Genomic DNA, 16,429 nt, shown 5'->3' with positions numbered 1-16,429 from the left:
CAAGGATTGTACTTTAAATTTTTATATCATAGAGACTTTGATATAATATTATGAAATCACATCTCCCAAAAACTTAAGTCTTAAGTTGATAGAAAGAGGTATATAAATAATTATATATATTTTAATATTTACTGTACAAAGGTGTAATTCTTGTTATACTTCTTATATTATGAGTTATGACTAACTTTTTATAGATTATTACTTTTTTTTTATTAATCCAATAATGAATAAATTAAAATATTTTACTGTCTACATTAAATTTTATAAAATTTAGAAGCTAATAAACTATATATTTAATAAGGTAAAGTATGTTTTTTGTCCCTAATATTTATAATTTTTTTTAAAAATACTTCTAACATTTAATTTTATTCAATTTCTTCTTTAATATTTTCGATTCATTCAATTATTTTATCCCTAATACTTTAGATAGAATTAACGTCTAGGAGTAATTTTGAAACAAATAAAAAAATATTACGTATAAATTTAAATAAAATTAAAAGTTAAAAATATTTTTTAAAACAAAACACAAATGTTAGAAACAAAAATGTACTTTAATCTTTGATATTTTATCATATTATCTTATTTTATGAATACCAAATTAAAGAATCAATGATTAATTAATAGTATTACTCTTTTAAAAACGGAAAAAAATATCTAGCTAGCTATGGCCAAAATTGGAGCTGTACAAATGAAGGCTAAGGTCAATTGAATAATTATGGAGAATAATAATGAAATGGCAGTATTTACAAATCCACACAATCCCTCTCAACATGAATTGACACGGTTCTCAATTTTGGCATAAAACCTACCATGCCAAGTCAACACCCCATTTGACCAAAATAGTGATGAATGAACCATCAACCATGATCATGTGTTACTTTTTTTAGAAGAGATAGATAATAAACAAAATGTGGTGACAAAATGTTTCAAATTCTAGGGCCATGAACTTTCTTCCATAGTCTTAAAATCTTAATACCATACAAATAGATACTGATGGGTTATGCTTCCACTTTGGCTAATCTTGGTGGGGTTCTAATGTACCTGACCAGCTAACAACTTCCACTATATACATTGGGGTCCTTGAACTTGCCCATAAGTTTTTGGGTTATAATAATTAATATCTACTCTTTCTCTCCAACTACTATACCCTCCTAACATGTATGTGACCCCCAAATCTTAATCCATATTGTGTGTGGAATATATCATATATATGTGTATCCATCATCAACTCTTCAAAGCTAAAAACTTTAAGACCCTTTTGGTCCATATTCTTCCTCCTTATTCATGCATGCTTCTTCTAAGAGACAAATGAATGACAATAATAATGGCCAAAATTGGGTCAATAAGAAAAAGCTAACAAAAATTGAAAAATACTTATGTATATATCAGATTTAACGTGTATTTTAAATATTTTTTTTCATAAAAATATATAAATTTTAGATATTATAAATAAAATATAATTTATTGTAAATGTTTTTAATTAAAATATGCATTACATGTGTTTTGGAAATATATCATGAAATCACCTGCACTAAAAAATTTATGCTAATAAAAAATGAGGTATATAAATGGTTACATATTACTATATATATTGGTTTGCTTAAATTTTGAATAGTTTTTCTTTTTTTATTTGTTTATACTAAATTCTTTTTTTAACAATAATTAAATTTTAAATTTTTAAGTCATAAAAATTTTGATATCATATTATAAAATTATTCATTTTAAAATTTTAAGTTGGTAATAAAAAATATGAATAATTATATATTTATTAAATGAGTGTAAATAATAATTTTAATAAGGAAAGAAAATTAAAGTTGCTTTAAAAGAGAGTTCACAATAAGCACTTATCATTATCCGGGAGAGAGAACCCACATTGCCCATTCTCTTTGAGCATGCTATGGCCCATTCAATGTCTTCTTCTTCTTCCATTTTTTTTATTTTCATGGATGCATTGTATCTAAACCCCTCCTTTCTCATTCACTACTAAACCATGACAACAATAATAATTATTGTTATAATCTTATGAATATGTTCTCCCCTCAATCATTCACTTCAATGAATTGGCAACATCCATAAGATTTTATTTATGAGTTCATTATTTTAATGCCAAGTGGGTTCCATTAAGATTGTTTAGCTTGGATTATTTTGGCTTGTGCTCTTTCATATTATACTAGAATTTGTGCTACTCACAAGTCACATCTCACTAATTAAACGGACAAATTAAATTAGTGTGGTACCAATTTCATTTATTTCATTTTTTGATTAACTACTGTATTTTTCAGTTTTATAGTATAAGAATTGATTTATCACAAATTTAAACTTTATTTAAGAGTCTGTTACTGATAAATAAATTATTTTATATATAAGATGAGGTTCAAATTTTCGATACCTATTTAAGCGGTCGAGTGATAACTCGACAACCAAGTTGGTTAATTTCATTTATTTCGTTAATATATGCCGGTATGAGATTTATAAATAATCTTTGTGTAAAGACTAAAAGTTGATGTCGCAATGTTGAGAACTTCTTAGCTGCTCTAGTGAATTTAATTTATTTCTTGCAAATATATAATCCTTTGAATCAGAAATTAAATTTTACTTGATCTTGCATGATAAGTGTGCTTTTTTCTTCTATTGGATAATTTTGTAGAATCCTTTTCAACGAATATATCTTACCGATTAATGATTAAATAAGAAATCACAATTAACATGATTAGCTTTTAGGGTAAAACTGGAAACTAATTATAGGATTTTCTACTGTATATGTTAAGGGATAGTTTTAATAAACTCCTCAAAAACATTATTTTTACTTAATTTTCATGATAAATTTAACTTATTTTTAATGTAGTTTTGAAGAAATATTGTAACATACAATATTTTGTGTTATAATATATAAAAAATGATATTTCTTAACTGTTAATAAAGCTAAGTTGTAACTTATGAAAAATGTATTTTTTTTACCCTTTATTGTTCAAAATATAAAATAAAATATGAAAAATGCTTATTCTATTAAAAAAATTATTCAAAATATCACATCTAAAGAGATGTTAAAGTACCTTTTTATCAAAAAAAGTAAAAAAACCATAATATAGGCAAGGAAGTCTAGAGTTTTAGTAAAATGGGTCTAACTTGATTTTTTATTTTAAAATTTTTAGTAAAAGTTAACAACTACTCCTAAAAGAGATAAATATATAGGAGTTAAATAAGAGAATTTTAAAAATTTAAAATCCAGTAATAAGTAGTAACATGTTGGAAGTTTGAGTGAGGATGAAACCTACTATATTAACAGAATGTGAGAAAACCCCAATTAAGAAAACAAAAAACCTATTATATATTGATAATGTTGTTGTTGTGCTTGTGCTTGTTTGTGGTCCTACAAGACATGGACATCCAACTTGATCCATGATGGCAACAATTCAATATGCTCCATCTGTGGATCGAACTTAGTAGAACTAACAAACAAAGTCACATGAATAATTTCTCACAATAATATTTATTTTGTAATTTATAACCAAAAAAAAATATTGCAAACTATATTAATTTGGAAGTTGATTAATTAATATGTTATGTGCTGCCATAATTAGAAGAGTCTAGATTTCAGATTGGCAAGTAAAATAAGGTAGACATGAATGACATTTTGAGGAAGGAACTACCACATTTTATTTTTTTTATTAAAAAAATGCTAAAATTATTTTGAATAATAATCAAAGTCTTTGGTTGAGGTGTGGTGTACTATTTTAATGTTCCTATTTCCTAAAACCACTGTTACTCATGATAAACCAAATTTGTTTGTTGAAGTAAAGGGAGACAGACAGGGATTTTTTTTTTCTTTTTAATGATTTTTGAATAGTACACATTAAAGTTTTTACTTATTATAGCTATATATATAGCTAAAACTTACATTATCCTCAAACACAATTAATAATTCATAGAATGATTTTTTTTTTATTTTATTTAACTTTTTGGCTTGTAGTATTTTGTGCTATGATGATGATGCTATAGTCTATATAGGCCTTTGCATTTTTGCAGAAATATATAATGAGATCTAGAATTGCAACTAGACCATTCCAATGAACAAGTTTCCACAAAAGTGCATCAAATGTAGGCTTTAATTTATTAACATTCATTTCATCAACATTTTTACACACATATATATTATTATATATTTATGAGAGAGGGATTTTACAAAGCAAGAATATATTGTCCACTTGTGCTTGTAGCTTAGAGTGGAAACAAATTGACATCAACTACTTGTTGAGTAACAAGAGAATTGAAAATGAAGTGTCTTCATGTCTTTGTATATATTATATGGTTTTGTGAGTTAAAAAAATAAAAATCCAAAAGTAATTAAAGTCAAACAAGAGGCCAATTTGGTTGATAGCAAGAAACTCCTCCATGCCCTTCTTTCCCATACTTGCCTAACTCTTTTGCCTCGGATGCCTTTGCTCTCTGAAATAAAATCATAAATAAATAAATAAAGATTAATAAAGCATGGACTTAGTTGTTAGAATAGTAGGTAAGTCACATACACAAAATTTAATAATAACTATAAGATAAATTATCTTAAAATTTATGTTTAAGAAACACTTACCTTCAATTACTTCTATAAGACATAAAAGTTAAAACCCATGTCTAGCATATATGGGTTATTTTTTAATTTTTTTTAATGCACAAGTAATTAATTAATTATTACTATCTACGCAAATATACATTGTTTACATGTAAATAATTTTTAGAAGTTAGAACCCTACTATCTCCATGCATACCTGCATTGTTTCCAAAGCATCTGTCTCTGAATTGAAGTCATAAAAGGTACTTGCTGCTGTGAGCTTCAAAGAAAGGAACTGCAAGAAAAGCCAAAAGAAAAAACATATGTTTAGATTATGTTATTAAATTTATTATTATTATCTAGTAATATATATAGTGTGAGTATTTTTTTTTTTTTATCACTTACCTCTACTTGATGTTGCAAGGATTGAACATAGTTTATGATTTCATCCAACATAACCGCCATGCCCATGGTCTAATAAGAAAAAAATTATAACAAAAAAAGGTTAAGTGATAAGACTTGTAATTAAGTCATTAAAAGAGTTAACACAACATAAAATTACAATTATATTTATATAATATATGTTAAAATATAAAATACATATTATTTTTTTTTTAATTGAATGTCTTTAATGTTTACCTTGTAACATCCTGGAACAATGTTTTGCAGGCACCTTAATTTTTCATTGATTTTTCCTCTTCTAACCTGAAGACAAATTATGATAGACATATATGTATTACTTCACATTTGATCAAAGAGACATGAAAATTAAATTAAATTAAATTAGATTAGTCTAATATACCCTTTCAGCTATGCTGTGACTATCAGTGGCTTGACCTCTTCTTGCTCTGACATGAACCACTTCCTTTTGTTTCTTCTCCTCTTCTTCTTCTGTTTTATTGCTCTTCACTCTCTTACCTCTTCCACCACAACCCTGAAATAATAGTAATAATAATTATTATTATTATTAAATCATTCACATAAAATATAAACTACATACCAATATAATCATAAGCTTTGTTTATTTTTAAGGTAATATATAACATAATTTAAAAAATTGTATGTACATGCCAAAAAGAATATTATTGAAGAATAATAATAAAACAATTAATCAACTTACATTATTTTTAATAATCTTGCTTTCACTATGATGAGAAGCTGCAGGAGTTGAGTTTCCTGAAGTTGTTGCTTTTCTCTTTTTACCTTCATGGACTTCTTCATTTTCTGATGGATAATAATTGAGAAGGGAAGAAGAAATTACTGGGACTACTACTGATGATGCATTGTTGTTGACATGATGATGATTTTGATGGAAACTTTCTTCCAAGTTTCCTTGAAAATCATCTTGGTGATGATGATGATGATGATGAGATCCAAACAAGTTGTCACACATGTTCATATGTGTTGTTGTTGTTGTTGTTGTTGTGTTCAAACCTATGAACTGGTTGATGAGATCCATGCTTGGATCAATATCCAAGAAAGGTTTCATGATCATGCTTTGAAAATCTTCTGTGAATTGGTGATGAGCCATCATGTATTAATATTTGTGATTATGTTATGGTGGTGTTTGTTTGGATAATAATGTGGATATATGTTCTGTAACCACTCTTCAATTTATTTTTATATATATACTGTGGGATTTCATGAACAGAACCATTCTGAGGTGGCCACGTGGCATATCACCCTTTCTGTAGTTTATGTTCCCTTTGCTTGGGTCCCATCTACAGTGAACATAAAATATATATATCAAATAATAAAATGCTTAATAAACTTTTGGTCCCCATAAAATCTATAAATTTTTTTGTTTTAAACTTGTAAATTTTAAAGACTTCTATTTTCGTTTATACAAATAGTTTACTCTATTAAATATTGAGATTAATTAAATATTGAGGTGGAAAGATAAAATGTTCATATGACCATATGTGTTACATTCATATTTAATGATTTAATAATTACTCTATTAATTTTTATATAGTTTTATAAAATTTGTAATTAAATTTTTACACTATTTTTAGTTTTATAATTAAATTTTTGTCCATGTAAAATATGTTAGAATTAATGAAATATTTTTTCACAAATTAAAGTATTCACAATTAATTAAAAATCTAATTAGATCTTTAACCAATTATTTTTTATATAAAATATTCTATTAATCTTAACATTTTTTTAAATTTAATTACAAAGTTAAAAACATTATAGGGACTCATTGAAAGAAAAAAAAATATAAATATCTAATTACAAATTTAAAAAAAATTATAAGAATCAATGAAGTAATTAAACCATATTTAATTTATAATGTCATACTTATCGAAACAAATTAATAATAGAAATTAAAATAGAGACTTTTTAAAAATTTACTAGTTAGAACACAACTAATATCTAATTTGATCTGATTTAAAATTTTAAATATAGACTGAATCTAAATTTATTTAAAATTGGTCCAATCTAATCTGTATTAATTAACATTCTAAGATGAAGGAAGATATGTCTTAAGTTTAATAAACACTTGGCCGGAGATGTATACAATCAGTTGCAGGAAAAAAATAGAGTACTCATCTTCTTCTTTTTTTTTTAATATTTTTTTCTAAATAACAAAAGTTACTTGTCTTTATAAAAGATGTTTTGGTTTTTTACCTTCCTTGTCAAGTTTTTTCCCTCATTTTGTGTGTGTCTATGAGCACTAAAACTTTAGTTACTTTAACTAGAAAGAGATATATATTGAGTGAGTATAGGATAGATGTAATGAAATTCTCTACCAAAATAGATGCAGTGAAACCTAATAACCATTCCCTAATGCCCCTTACCTAGCCCTATATTTATTTAGAGTAGGAAGATGGATTCTGTTATTTAGGCATTCAACTATTTCATTGGTGAGTCTTATTTCCTGAATTCTCATTTCAAACCATGCATTATTTTCAAAGGAAATGTGAATTGGTTTGTGACATTGTTAGAGAATCAGAAGCAACTAAAATATTCTTTTTACACATTAGTTAATGCAATTAACTACATTTAATTAGTTTCTACTTTCTCACGCGCCTTTTGATTCTTTATACTGAAATTGATTTTAATAATTATATTTAAAATATTTGATTACATTAAAAGTAGATGTTAATAGCAACAATCAATGCATATCCTATAAATAATGTCATTTTACCAAATTGAATTTGAGATTTTGGATTTTTTATAAGATATATTGTGGTGATTTGAAAATATTTTTTAGAGTTAATGATATAAGCATTTAAGACTTTCATTTGAAATAAAGATTGTATAATTATAAATGTAATAAGATAATAATAATAAAAAAATTGGGATTTGATTTTCATAAGATTTAAATTAATTTTTAGTGTAATTAAATAAAAAATATTTATAAAAAAATTAATTATATCAATTAATTAAAGAGAATGATTCACACTTTTTGTAAAGAAAAATTCTTAGGAATAAGTAATTTTTAGTATTTTTTATTATCATTTCACCAGCACAAATATTTAAATTATTTTTAACAAATAAAATTTATTAATTTATATATGTAAATTCTAAAAAAAATTGAATACAAATTATATTTATTTATATGTGCATATCAAGAATATGACCGATTAGCTACCACAAAAAAAATCGTAAAATCATCATTTATCTAATATAAAATATAATTTTATAAATATAAGTGTAAGTTATATATTTCTTATATGTAAAATTTTTATAAATATAATATAAATTATTATTAATTAAATATTAATAAAAAATAATAATATTTATTGATGAAGTATCATTGCTTTTCTGTAAATATGAGAAAATTATATTGCACCAATCAAATTGCATGGGTTGACAGCTTCATGATTACCACATACGTATATATATAAAAATACGGTAATGATTGAGAAAAAATATAAAAGTTATTTTATATAATATAATATAATATTTATAATTTTATATAAATAATATTTGTAATTATATATTTATTATATATAAAATTATATAATTATTTTTGTGATAATTAATAAATATTAAGTAAAATAATTTTGAGTTGTTTGAATTGATTTTTTATTATTTTTTAAATATTATTGATAAAAGTATTTATTAATTTGTAAAACGTGCGATAACCAAGTCATTAAATAGTGTTGAAAATTGTCATTTTCTTTTGCCCCCGTTACAAGCTTTACCCGATATTTATATGGGAACAATTCATCCCATGTTAACTTTTCAATAAACTTTTTATGTATGATTTTTTATTATTAAATTTGTTCATTCCGTATACTTTTATTTGGACATTGCTCTTTAAATTATCAATGAGAAATTGTTCATATAGCAAAATCATATATTTAATAAAGTTTAGTCCTCATTAAGAGATCTTACTCTTTTTGTAACACCTCATTTATGTCAAGCCGAATTAGTCAACCTTTTAAATTCAATAATCAACATAAACAAATAAAAATATTATTAAAATTTAATATGATATAACAATGATATACCTCTAATAAAAAATATAATTTGAAATTCTAACTCATCCTCTTAATTAATTTTAATTTTTAAATAAAAAATTTTAAATTTTTTACCATTTTAATGTTTTCAAAAATTAACATATGTATTTAAATATTGAAAAATAATTAAAACGATAAATTAGGACTCTTCACTATTACTCTTCTGGTAAAGCAATATATATCCATTTTTTATGATGAGATACTTTCTTTCTTCAAGTTGATGTTCTAATTATTGTTTGTCCACACTTGATGATGTGCCATCTTAGCATATTATGGTGCTTTTATGTTGAATACCATGAACCTTATTTCCTCCGATCCTCACCAATAAAAAAGCGTTAGTTAAATGTTGAAAAACATACAGTTTATTGATGTATACATAGATATAGATAATAAGAATTTAATTTTAATATTCTCATAGTATAAAATTTTATACAGTTATATAATTATATTTATTCTTTTATATGACTATATATACGGTCAATGCAAAAAAAATTATTTTCACTGACATAATATTATGTAACTAATTGTATATATAAAATTATTTTATAGTAGTCATATATCAAAATTAAATTCATATAATAATAATAATAATAATGTGAATGAAAGAAAATAGAGCATGATGTTAGTTTCTTAGTGAGCAAGTTGAATTATTAATAACCTATTCAAAGCTTTGAGATAAAAGAGAACTACACTATACACTGTTTTGCCACACACTTATTCCCTTTGTTTGCTCACCATTGCCTCATGATTTAGACTGATATTAGAGAAAATGAATGAACCAAACACTTTATATCAAAAGCCCTTAGCTTCAGACATGTGGGGTGTGTGTTTGGCAAACAAAACAGTTCATTCAATTCTCATAAAGGGACACAATACCACAAGTTCTCTCAATTAATTAATAGTCTTAAAGAAGAAATAAATTATTATGGGCATTGAAAAAATAAAAGTACTAGGAGTTAATTTCCATATATATGTATTCTTCAAGAGTTTAGCACTTACTAAATTTGGATATTGTTTGAAAATTTTGCTTCTAGGCATTTAGGGCTCACGTATAAATAATTAAAGACAAAATATATAGTTTTCACTTTGGGACAACTTTTTTCTACCTATATATAGCTTCTTCATTTGCATATATATAGTTGTAAATTACTAAACTGTGATTCGAAATAATAATTCGGTCATAATGGAACATCACATTATTATTATTATTATTATTATTATTATTATTATTATTATTATTATTGTTAAGTACGATTTTAATCTCTAAGGTATAGGCTGAAAATTTTTTTTGTTCCCAATCCTTTTTTACATATAAAATCGTTACTAAGATTCAGCTTAGTTTTAAATTATCGTTCAAACCAAAATATCCTTCTCCAACAATTGCAAACCTTTTTTACCAAAATACTCAATTTCGCTTCTTCCTTTTCTTTTTATTTTTCATCACAGCATCATCAGTAACAACAACAATAGAATTAGAAGCAGAAACAATAATGTAATAAACAAAAGAAATAAAAGCGGAAGAATCAATAATATAATTAACAAATTAACAAATATAAAAAAATAAAAAATAGAAAAATCAACAATGTAACAAACAAGAAACAGAAGCAAAAACCAATACCAAAAAAATTAACAAATATGCATTTCAAATATCAAAGAATCAACAAAATACAAAAAGTGAAACCCTACAAAACAACGGCGAGCACGCGAGGAGCAGCAGCGAGCGAACGAGAAGCGGCGAGGAGCAGGAGAAGAAACGGCAATGTGGTGCACGACGTCCTACCTCGTCAATCTGGTGGCATCGACGTCAGACACTGGCGCAGGAGCGGCAGCAAACAGTGAGCGAGCGAGGAGTAAGAGCAGAAATGGTGACGCGGCGCACGATGTTCTCCCTCGCCGATCTGTTGTTGTTGACGTCGGACACTGGCACAAGAGCAGAAACGACGACGCGGCGGATGACATCCTCTTTCGCCTCGATCTGCTGGCGTCAACGTCAGACACTGGCGCAGGAGTAGAAACGGCGACGCGGCGTGCGACGTCCGTCCTCTCTTGCCGACGTCATCGCCACCTTCCTCTTCCCCTTTCTTTTTCTTCTCCGTAGTTTTCTTCTCTCTCGCAACTTCAAACACCCTCTTTCTCTTATTTTTTTCTTTTTTTATTTTATAATTTTTTTGGGGATAATTTGGTCCAAAATTTTTAAATTTAAGTAAAAAGGACGATTTTAAAACTAAATTAAATCTTAGAGATGATTTTATATGTAAAAAAGATAGAAACAAAAAAAATTTTCGTCCTATACCTTAGGAATCAAAATCATACTTAACCCTATTATTATTGTTGTTGTTGTTATCACAATGCTTAAATCGTTCTGATGGCTATTTGTTGTTGAAAAAAAAAAATAATGTCTAATTTTTTATCGAAATACATGTTATGTATTAATTAAGAAAAATAATATTTTCTATTATATTTTTATTGACATTTAATATTTATAATTAATAATTGATAAATGAATCTATAAATATATTTAAAAATCCTTTTTACAATAAAAAGTACTGTTATATACATACATATATATATATATATATATATATAGGTGAATTTTAATCTACCCTTCCTATAATAACATGTAATTTACCCCCCGTGACATGTCATCTTCTAATTGGTTGATATGTTAACCATAGTTAAACTATTGATAATTAAAATATAGCCCATAGTGGGTAATTATGTAATTTACAAAAAATTCAATATTTGATTCTTCCCCAAATCAAGCTCCCACAGAATGAGCCCTAATCTTCTGCATCTCCTTCTCCCATCTCCGTTTGTTTCTCTGTCTCCTCTCTCCGCCGCCATGGATCCCTAATTTCACTCACTAAGCCATCTTGGGTTGTGAGAACGGAGTCAAATGTTAAGAAGAAGAGAAGAAAGAAGCCGGATCCACATTGTGTAGTCTGTGAGGGGAGTGGACGAGTCGATTGCCACCAGTGTTGTGGGAAGGGAACGACAAACAAGGTTTATTTGGAAATGCTCCCGAAAGGCGAATGGCCAAAATGGTGTAGAACTTGTGGCGGAAGCGGTCTTGGTTACTGCTCCCGTTGCCTTCGTACCGGAGAATATAGGTATATTATGGGATTCCATTTCATGAACAGGGACAGTGAATTGAGTTTTTGCACAATAATAATAATATAATTTTACTTATTCATGTTTATAGAAATTATATATTTATCCTTTTTGGTAAAAATATTTAATTACAAAATTATCCTACTTTAGTTAACATATTAACTCTTATTGAGTTAAATTAACTCAAACTAAAACTAAGGATCCAATTAAAACATGCCATGTCACGAGGGGTAATTTACATGTTGAAATTGAGAGGGTTGGGTAGAACTCACCATATATATATATAATGTGTATAACTACTTATATAACTATCACAAATAAATAAGTGTATTGGAGTTGTACATTTTAGTGTATTTCAAAAACTATCCCATATTATATTTATTAGTTATTATAATTATATCACCAAAAATGTTACGTATGTGTTCATAAAAAATTAATCATTATAGATTTATATATAAATATATGTTTGTAGTATTTAATTTATTTTTAATATATATTTTATATTTCAATAATATGTATTTTTATATGAATAGTTAATTGGATATAGCTGATTTTTGAGTTATATATACCATAGTTGATATATAATAACAAGGTGTGCATAATTATTCACGCATTTTATAATGCAAAATAAAAATAGTATTATTCATACTCTTACCCAACACTAAAACTCAGGTCTAAATAAAAGGTCCAATCTAAAGGTTGGTCCTCGCTCGACACCAACCTTCTCTCAAGAAGTCGGATCCAATGACGACTTGTTCTAAGGAAGTCAGGATATTAGATTAGATGGCAGATAACACACATTCAAATAAATAAATGCCCCTAAAATCTCTCAACCCACTTCCAGGAGTCATATCTTAACTTTCCTAAGATAAAGGGACGGTTATCCACCTAGAAAGGTAGAACTACTCCAACGGTGGTTATTGGTTCACCACTATAAATACGTTGACACCCCTCAGATATTGCTAAGTTCCAATACTTTCTAAACTTGCTTAGACCCTTGCTGACTTAGGCATTAGAGTGTCTTTGCAGGTACCACCCCCCATTCTTTCATACACACAAGTCGAACGGAGGCTCCAAGATGCAAACCTGGTCAGAGGCTTCCTCCATCAGACGATTGGGCCAACCCAACAAGTCTAACCCATTAATCTTTGGTTACCTACCTAACATTGGTGTCGTTGCCGAGGACCCAAGAGATCAACCAGTAATGGCAGATGACTCACATGAAGATGGTCACGTAGCGTCCGATTTCGAGCAGAAAAATCTGGACGTTGGAAACAACAATGACGACATCGACGCTCACCAAGGGGTGACCAATCAACATAGAGAAGGTACCTCAGGGTTGAAAAACCCAAAGACAAACTCCTCTGAAGGGCGTGAATCAGGAAAGGAGGGACAACCCCACGCAGCTGATTTCATGGGATTGTTCCACGACCACCAAGGGCGCCTGGAACAGTTGGAGCAAGAGCTGGAACGACAGCGAGAGGCAAAGAGAAACTTGAGGAGCGAGATAGAGTGACGAAAAGAGCTAGAAGAAAAGCTCTTAAGGCTGGAATTTGCTCTCAAAAATCGAAGCTCCCGCAGCGACCGAGAAGATTCTCCCCTGGGGGAAGAAGACCCGTTTAGTGAGGACATTATGAGGGCAAAATTTTCAAGGAACTTTAAAAGCCCTGATATGGACCTCTACGACGGAACCACTGATCCAAAGCATCATTTGAGCAACTTCAAAAGTCGGATGTATCTGGCCGACGCCTCGGATGCCACTCCCTGCAAGGCTTTCTCGACGACCTTGACGAAAGCAGCGGTGAAGTGGTTCGACAATCTCCCCCGGAGGTCGGTCACCAGCTTCGACGACCTCTCGCGAAAGTTCCTTATGCGATTCTCCATCCAGAAGGACAAAGTAAAACACGCACCAAGCCTTCTGGGAGTAAAACAGGAGGTTGGAGAACCTTTGAGGGACTACATGGAGAGGTTCAATAAAGCGTGCTTAGAGATTCAAGACCTGCCCAGCCTAGTCAATGGACTTCGAGAAGGTCCCTTCTCCCAGTCCATCTCGAAAAGGCATCCGACCTCCTTAAGTGATGTACAGGAGAGAACTGAGAAGTACATCAACATGGAGGAAAACACCAGACTTTGAGAGCCGAGCTGACGACATGGGCACTCTCACTCATCAAAAGAGAAGGAAAGAGAGCCCAAGAAAAAAGAGGAAGTCGGCCCTGAAAGGCCTAGGAGATATCACTCCTATACTCCTCTATGAGTTTCCCTGGTTGATGTCTACAGGGAGATTTGCCATACTGAAAGGCTACCACCCCCTAGGCCCATCAAAAATAAAAGGGGGGATTCGTGGCGACTACTGTGAGTACCATAAGATATATGGTCACTCAACGAATGATTGTTACGACCTTAAAAATATGATAGAAAAACTGGCCAGAAAAGGTCGGCTTGATAGATATCTCATGGAAAGGTCGGATCATCATGGGAAAAGAAAGCGAGACGACGAGGACCGAAGAGATCCACCACCACAAACCCTGGAAAGACATATACACATGATCTTGGGAGGATTTGGTAGAGGTGGCCTCACAAAGTCGTCTCGCAAGAGACACTTGAAGGAAGTCTACCAGGTCGGAGGCGAAGCTCCCGACCTGCCAACTATTTCTTTCACCAAAGAAGATGGGCAAGGAATCATTCCTGGACATGATGATCCTGTTGTGATAACTATGATCCTTGCCAACGCCCATCTTCACAGAACTCTGGTAGATCAGGGGAGCTCAGCCGACATCCTTTTCAAACCAGCATTTGATAGGCTGGGATTGGATGAAAAGGAATTAAGAGCTTACCCTGACACCCTGTATGGGCTGGGGGATACACCAATAAAACCACTAGGATTCATACCCCTTCATACAACTTTTGGAAAAGGGTTAAAATCCAAAACTCTGAGCATCGACTTCATAGTCGTCGATGTGGGGTCAGCCTACAATGCCCTAATCGGCAGAACTACCCTAAATCAGCTCGGAGCAGTGGTATCCACTCTCCACCTTTGCATGAAATTCTCAACATCAGAGGGAATAGCAACCATTAGGGGAGACCAGAAACTGACAAGAAAATGCTACAATGAAAGCTTGAACCTGAGAGGAAAAGGCAAGGAGGTGCATACAATTGAGCTCGGAGGAGTCAAAGTCAAGGAGGAACTACGACCACAACCGGGGGGAAAAATTGAAGAGGTACAGGTTGGAAAAGAGGAAGGAAACAACACCAACGTAGGAGCCAACCTAAAAGAAGATTTGAAGCAGAAGCTTATAAAGCTCCTACGAGAGAATTCCGACCTCTTCGCCTGGAAAGCCTCCGACATTCCTGGGATAGATCCCAAACTCATGTCGCATAAGCTATCAGTACACCCCGGATCGCGACCTGTTCAGCAAAGAAGACGGAAGCTCGGACCAGAATGAGCTCAAGTTGTAGAAGAGCAAGTACAAGCCCTCCTAAAAGCCGGCTTCATCAAAGAGGTCAAATATCTGGCGTGGCTGGCAAATGTAGTGCTAGTCAAAAAACAAAATGGCAAGTGGAGGATGTGCGTTGATTACACCGACCTGAACAAGGCGTGTTCCAAAGACCCATATCCACTTCCAAGCATTGATACCCTAGTAGACTCTAGCTCAGGGTATCAATACTTGTCATTTATGGATGCATACTCGGGGTACAATCAAATCCCGATGTACAATCCGGATCAAGAAAAAACATCATTCATCATGCCTAGGGCAAGCTATTACTATGTGGTCATGTCCTTTGGACTGAAAAATGCTGGAGCCACATATCAAAGGCTGATGAACAAAGTGTTCGCACCTCACCTTGGGGGTTTGATGGAAGTTTACATAGACGACATGCTAGTAAAAACCAAGGATGAGGCCGACCTACTGGCTGACCTTTCGCAAGTTTTCAGCACCATAAGGATGCATGGGATGAGATTAAATCCTGCAAAATGCACTGCGGTGGAGGCAGGAAAGTTTCTAGGATTCATGCTTACACAAAGGGGAATCGAAACCAATCCCGACAAGTGTAAAGCAGTCCTAGAGATGAAAAGTCTGACTTGCTTAAAGAAGGTCCAGCAGTTGAACGGCCGACTTGCTGCCCTCTCCAGATTCTTGGCAGGATCAGCACTAAGATCCCTACCACTCTTCTCTCTACTAAGAAAAGGATGCCAGTTCGAATGGACTCCTGAATGCGAAGAAGCATTTCAGGAATTCAAAAAGTTTTTAAGCCAACCTCCCATTCTGAACCGACCTAAAGTTGGGGAAGAACTCGT

The 16,429-nt window shown here is 30.6% G+C and overlaps 3 protein-coding genes across 3 annotated transcripts; 2 read left to right on the top strand and 1 right to left on the bottom strand.

The window, feature by feature from the left end:
• Nucleotides 1-4,099: 4,099 nt before the first annotated feature.
• LOC107642104 (uncharacterized) lies at nucleotides 4,100-6,144 on the bottom strand. Its single transcript, XM_088486125.1, has 6 exons — nucleotides 5,667-6,144; nucleotides 5,349-5,480; nucleotides 5,186-5,251; nucleotides 4,952-5,020; nucleotides 4,764-4,841; nucleotides 4,100-4,446 (listed from the first exon to the last, which is right to left on the bottom strand). The coding sequence occupies exons 1-6, from the start codon at nucleotides 6,078-6,080 to the stop codon at nucleotides 4,351-4,353; spliced, it is 855 nt and encodes a 284-aa protein (XP_088342251.1). The 5' UTR covers nucleotides 6,081-6,144; the 3' UTR covers nucleotides 4,100-4,350.
• Nucleotides 6,145-10,780: 4,636 nt separating this feature from the next.
• On the top strand, nucleotides 10,781-12,201 carry LOC110272136 (uncharacterized). Its single transcript, XM_088487374.1, has 2 exons — nucleotides 10,781-11,010; nucleotides 11,853-12,201. Exons 1-2 carry the CDS (start codon nucleotides 10,781-10,783, stop codon nucleotides 12,199-12,201), a joined length of 579 nt encoding a protein of 192 aa, XP_088343500.1.
• A 1,663-nt stretch (nucleotides 12,202-13,864) lies between these two features.
• On the top strand, nucleotides 13,865-15,575 carry LOC148566094 (uncharacterized). Its single transcript, XM_088487372.1, has 2 exons — nucleotides 13,865-14,162; nucleotides 14,410-15,575. Exons 1-2 carry the CDS (start codon nucleotides 13,865-13,867, stop codon nucleotides 15,573-15,575), a joined length of 1,464 nt encoding a protein of 487 aa, XP_088343498.1.
• The last annotated feature ends 854 nt before the right edge of the window (nucleotides 15,576-16,429 follow it).

This window comes from Arachis ipaensis, chromosome B5 (genome assembly GCF_059453495.1).
Source record: "Arachis ipaensis isolate K30076 ecotype BB chromosome B5, ASM5945349v1, whole genome shotgun sequence".
NCBI lineage: Eukaryota > Viridiplantae > Streptophyta > Magnoliopsida > Fabales > Fabaceae > Arachis > Arachis ipaensis.
This window is presented reverse-complemented; position numbering and strand designations above follow the sequence as displayed.

What these genes read in the sequence shown, in the direction of transcription:
- LOC107642104 (XM_088486125.1), bottom strand. Translation starts at nt 6,080, where the DNA reads ATGATGGCTCATCACCAATTCACAGAAGATTTTCAAAGCATGATCATG. An exon ending in TTGTTCCAGGATGTTACAAG is followed by an intron (nt 5,021 to 5,185) that starts GTAAACATTAAA and finishes TTTTCTTATTAG; the next exon opens with ACCATGGGCATGGCGGTTAT. An exon ending in ATGCTTTGGAAACAATGCAG is followed by an intron (nt 4,447 to 4,763) that starts GTATGCATGGAG and finishes ATTTTATTTCAG; the next exon opens with AGAGCAAAGGCATCCGAGGC.
- LOC110272136 (XM_088487374.1), top strand. Translation starts at nt 10,781, where the DNA reads ATGTGGTGCACGACGTCCTACCTCGTCAATCTGGTGGCATCGACGTCA. An exon ending in CTCGATCTGCTGGCGTCAAC is followed by an intron (nt 11,011 to 11,852) that starts GTCAGACACTGG and finishes CTCTGTCTCCTC; the next exon opens with TCTCCGCCGCCATGGATCCC.
- LOC148566094 (XM_088487372.1), top strand. Translation starts at nt 13,865, where the DNA reads ATGTATCTGGCCGACGCCTCGGATGCCACTCCCTGCAAGGCTTTCTCG. An exon ending in AGTCAATGGACTTCGAGAAG is followed by an intron (nt 14,163 to 14,409) that starts GTCCCTTCTCCC and finishes TGATGTCTACAG; the next exon opens with GGAGATTTGCCATACTGAAA.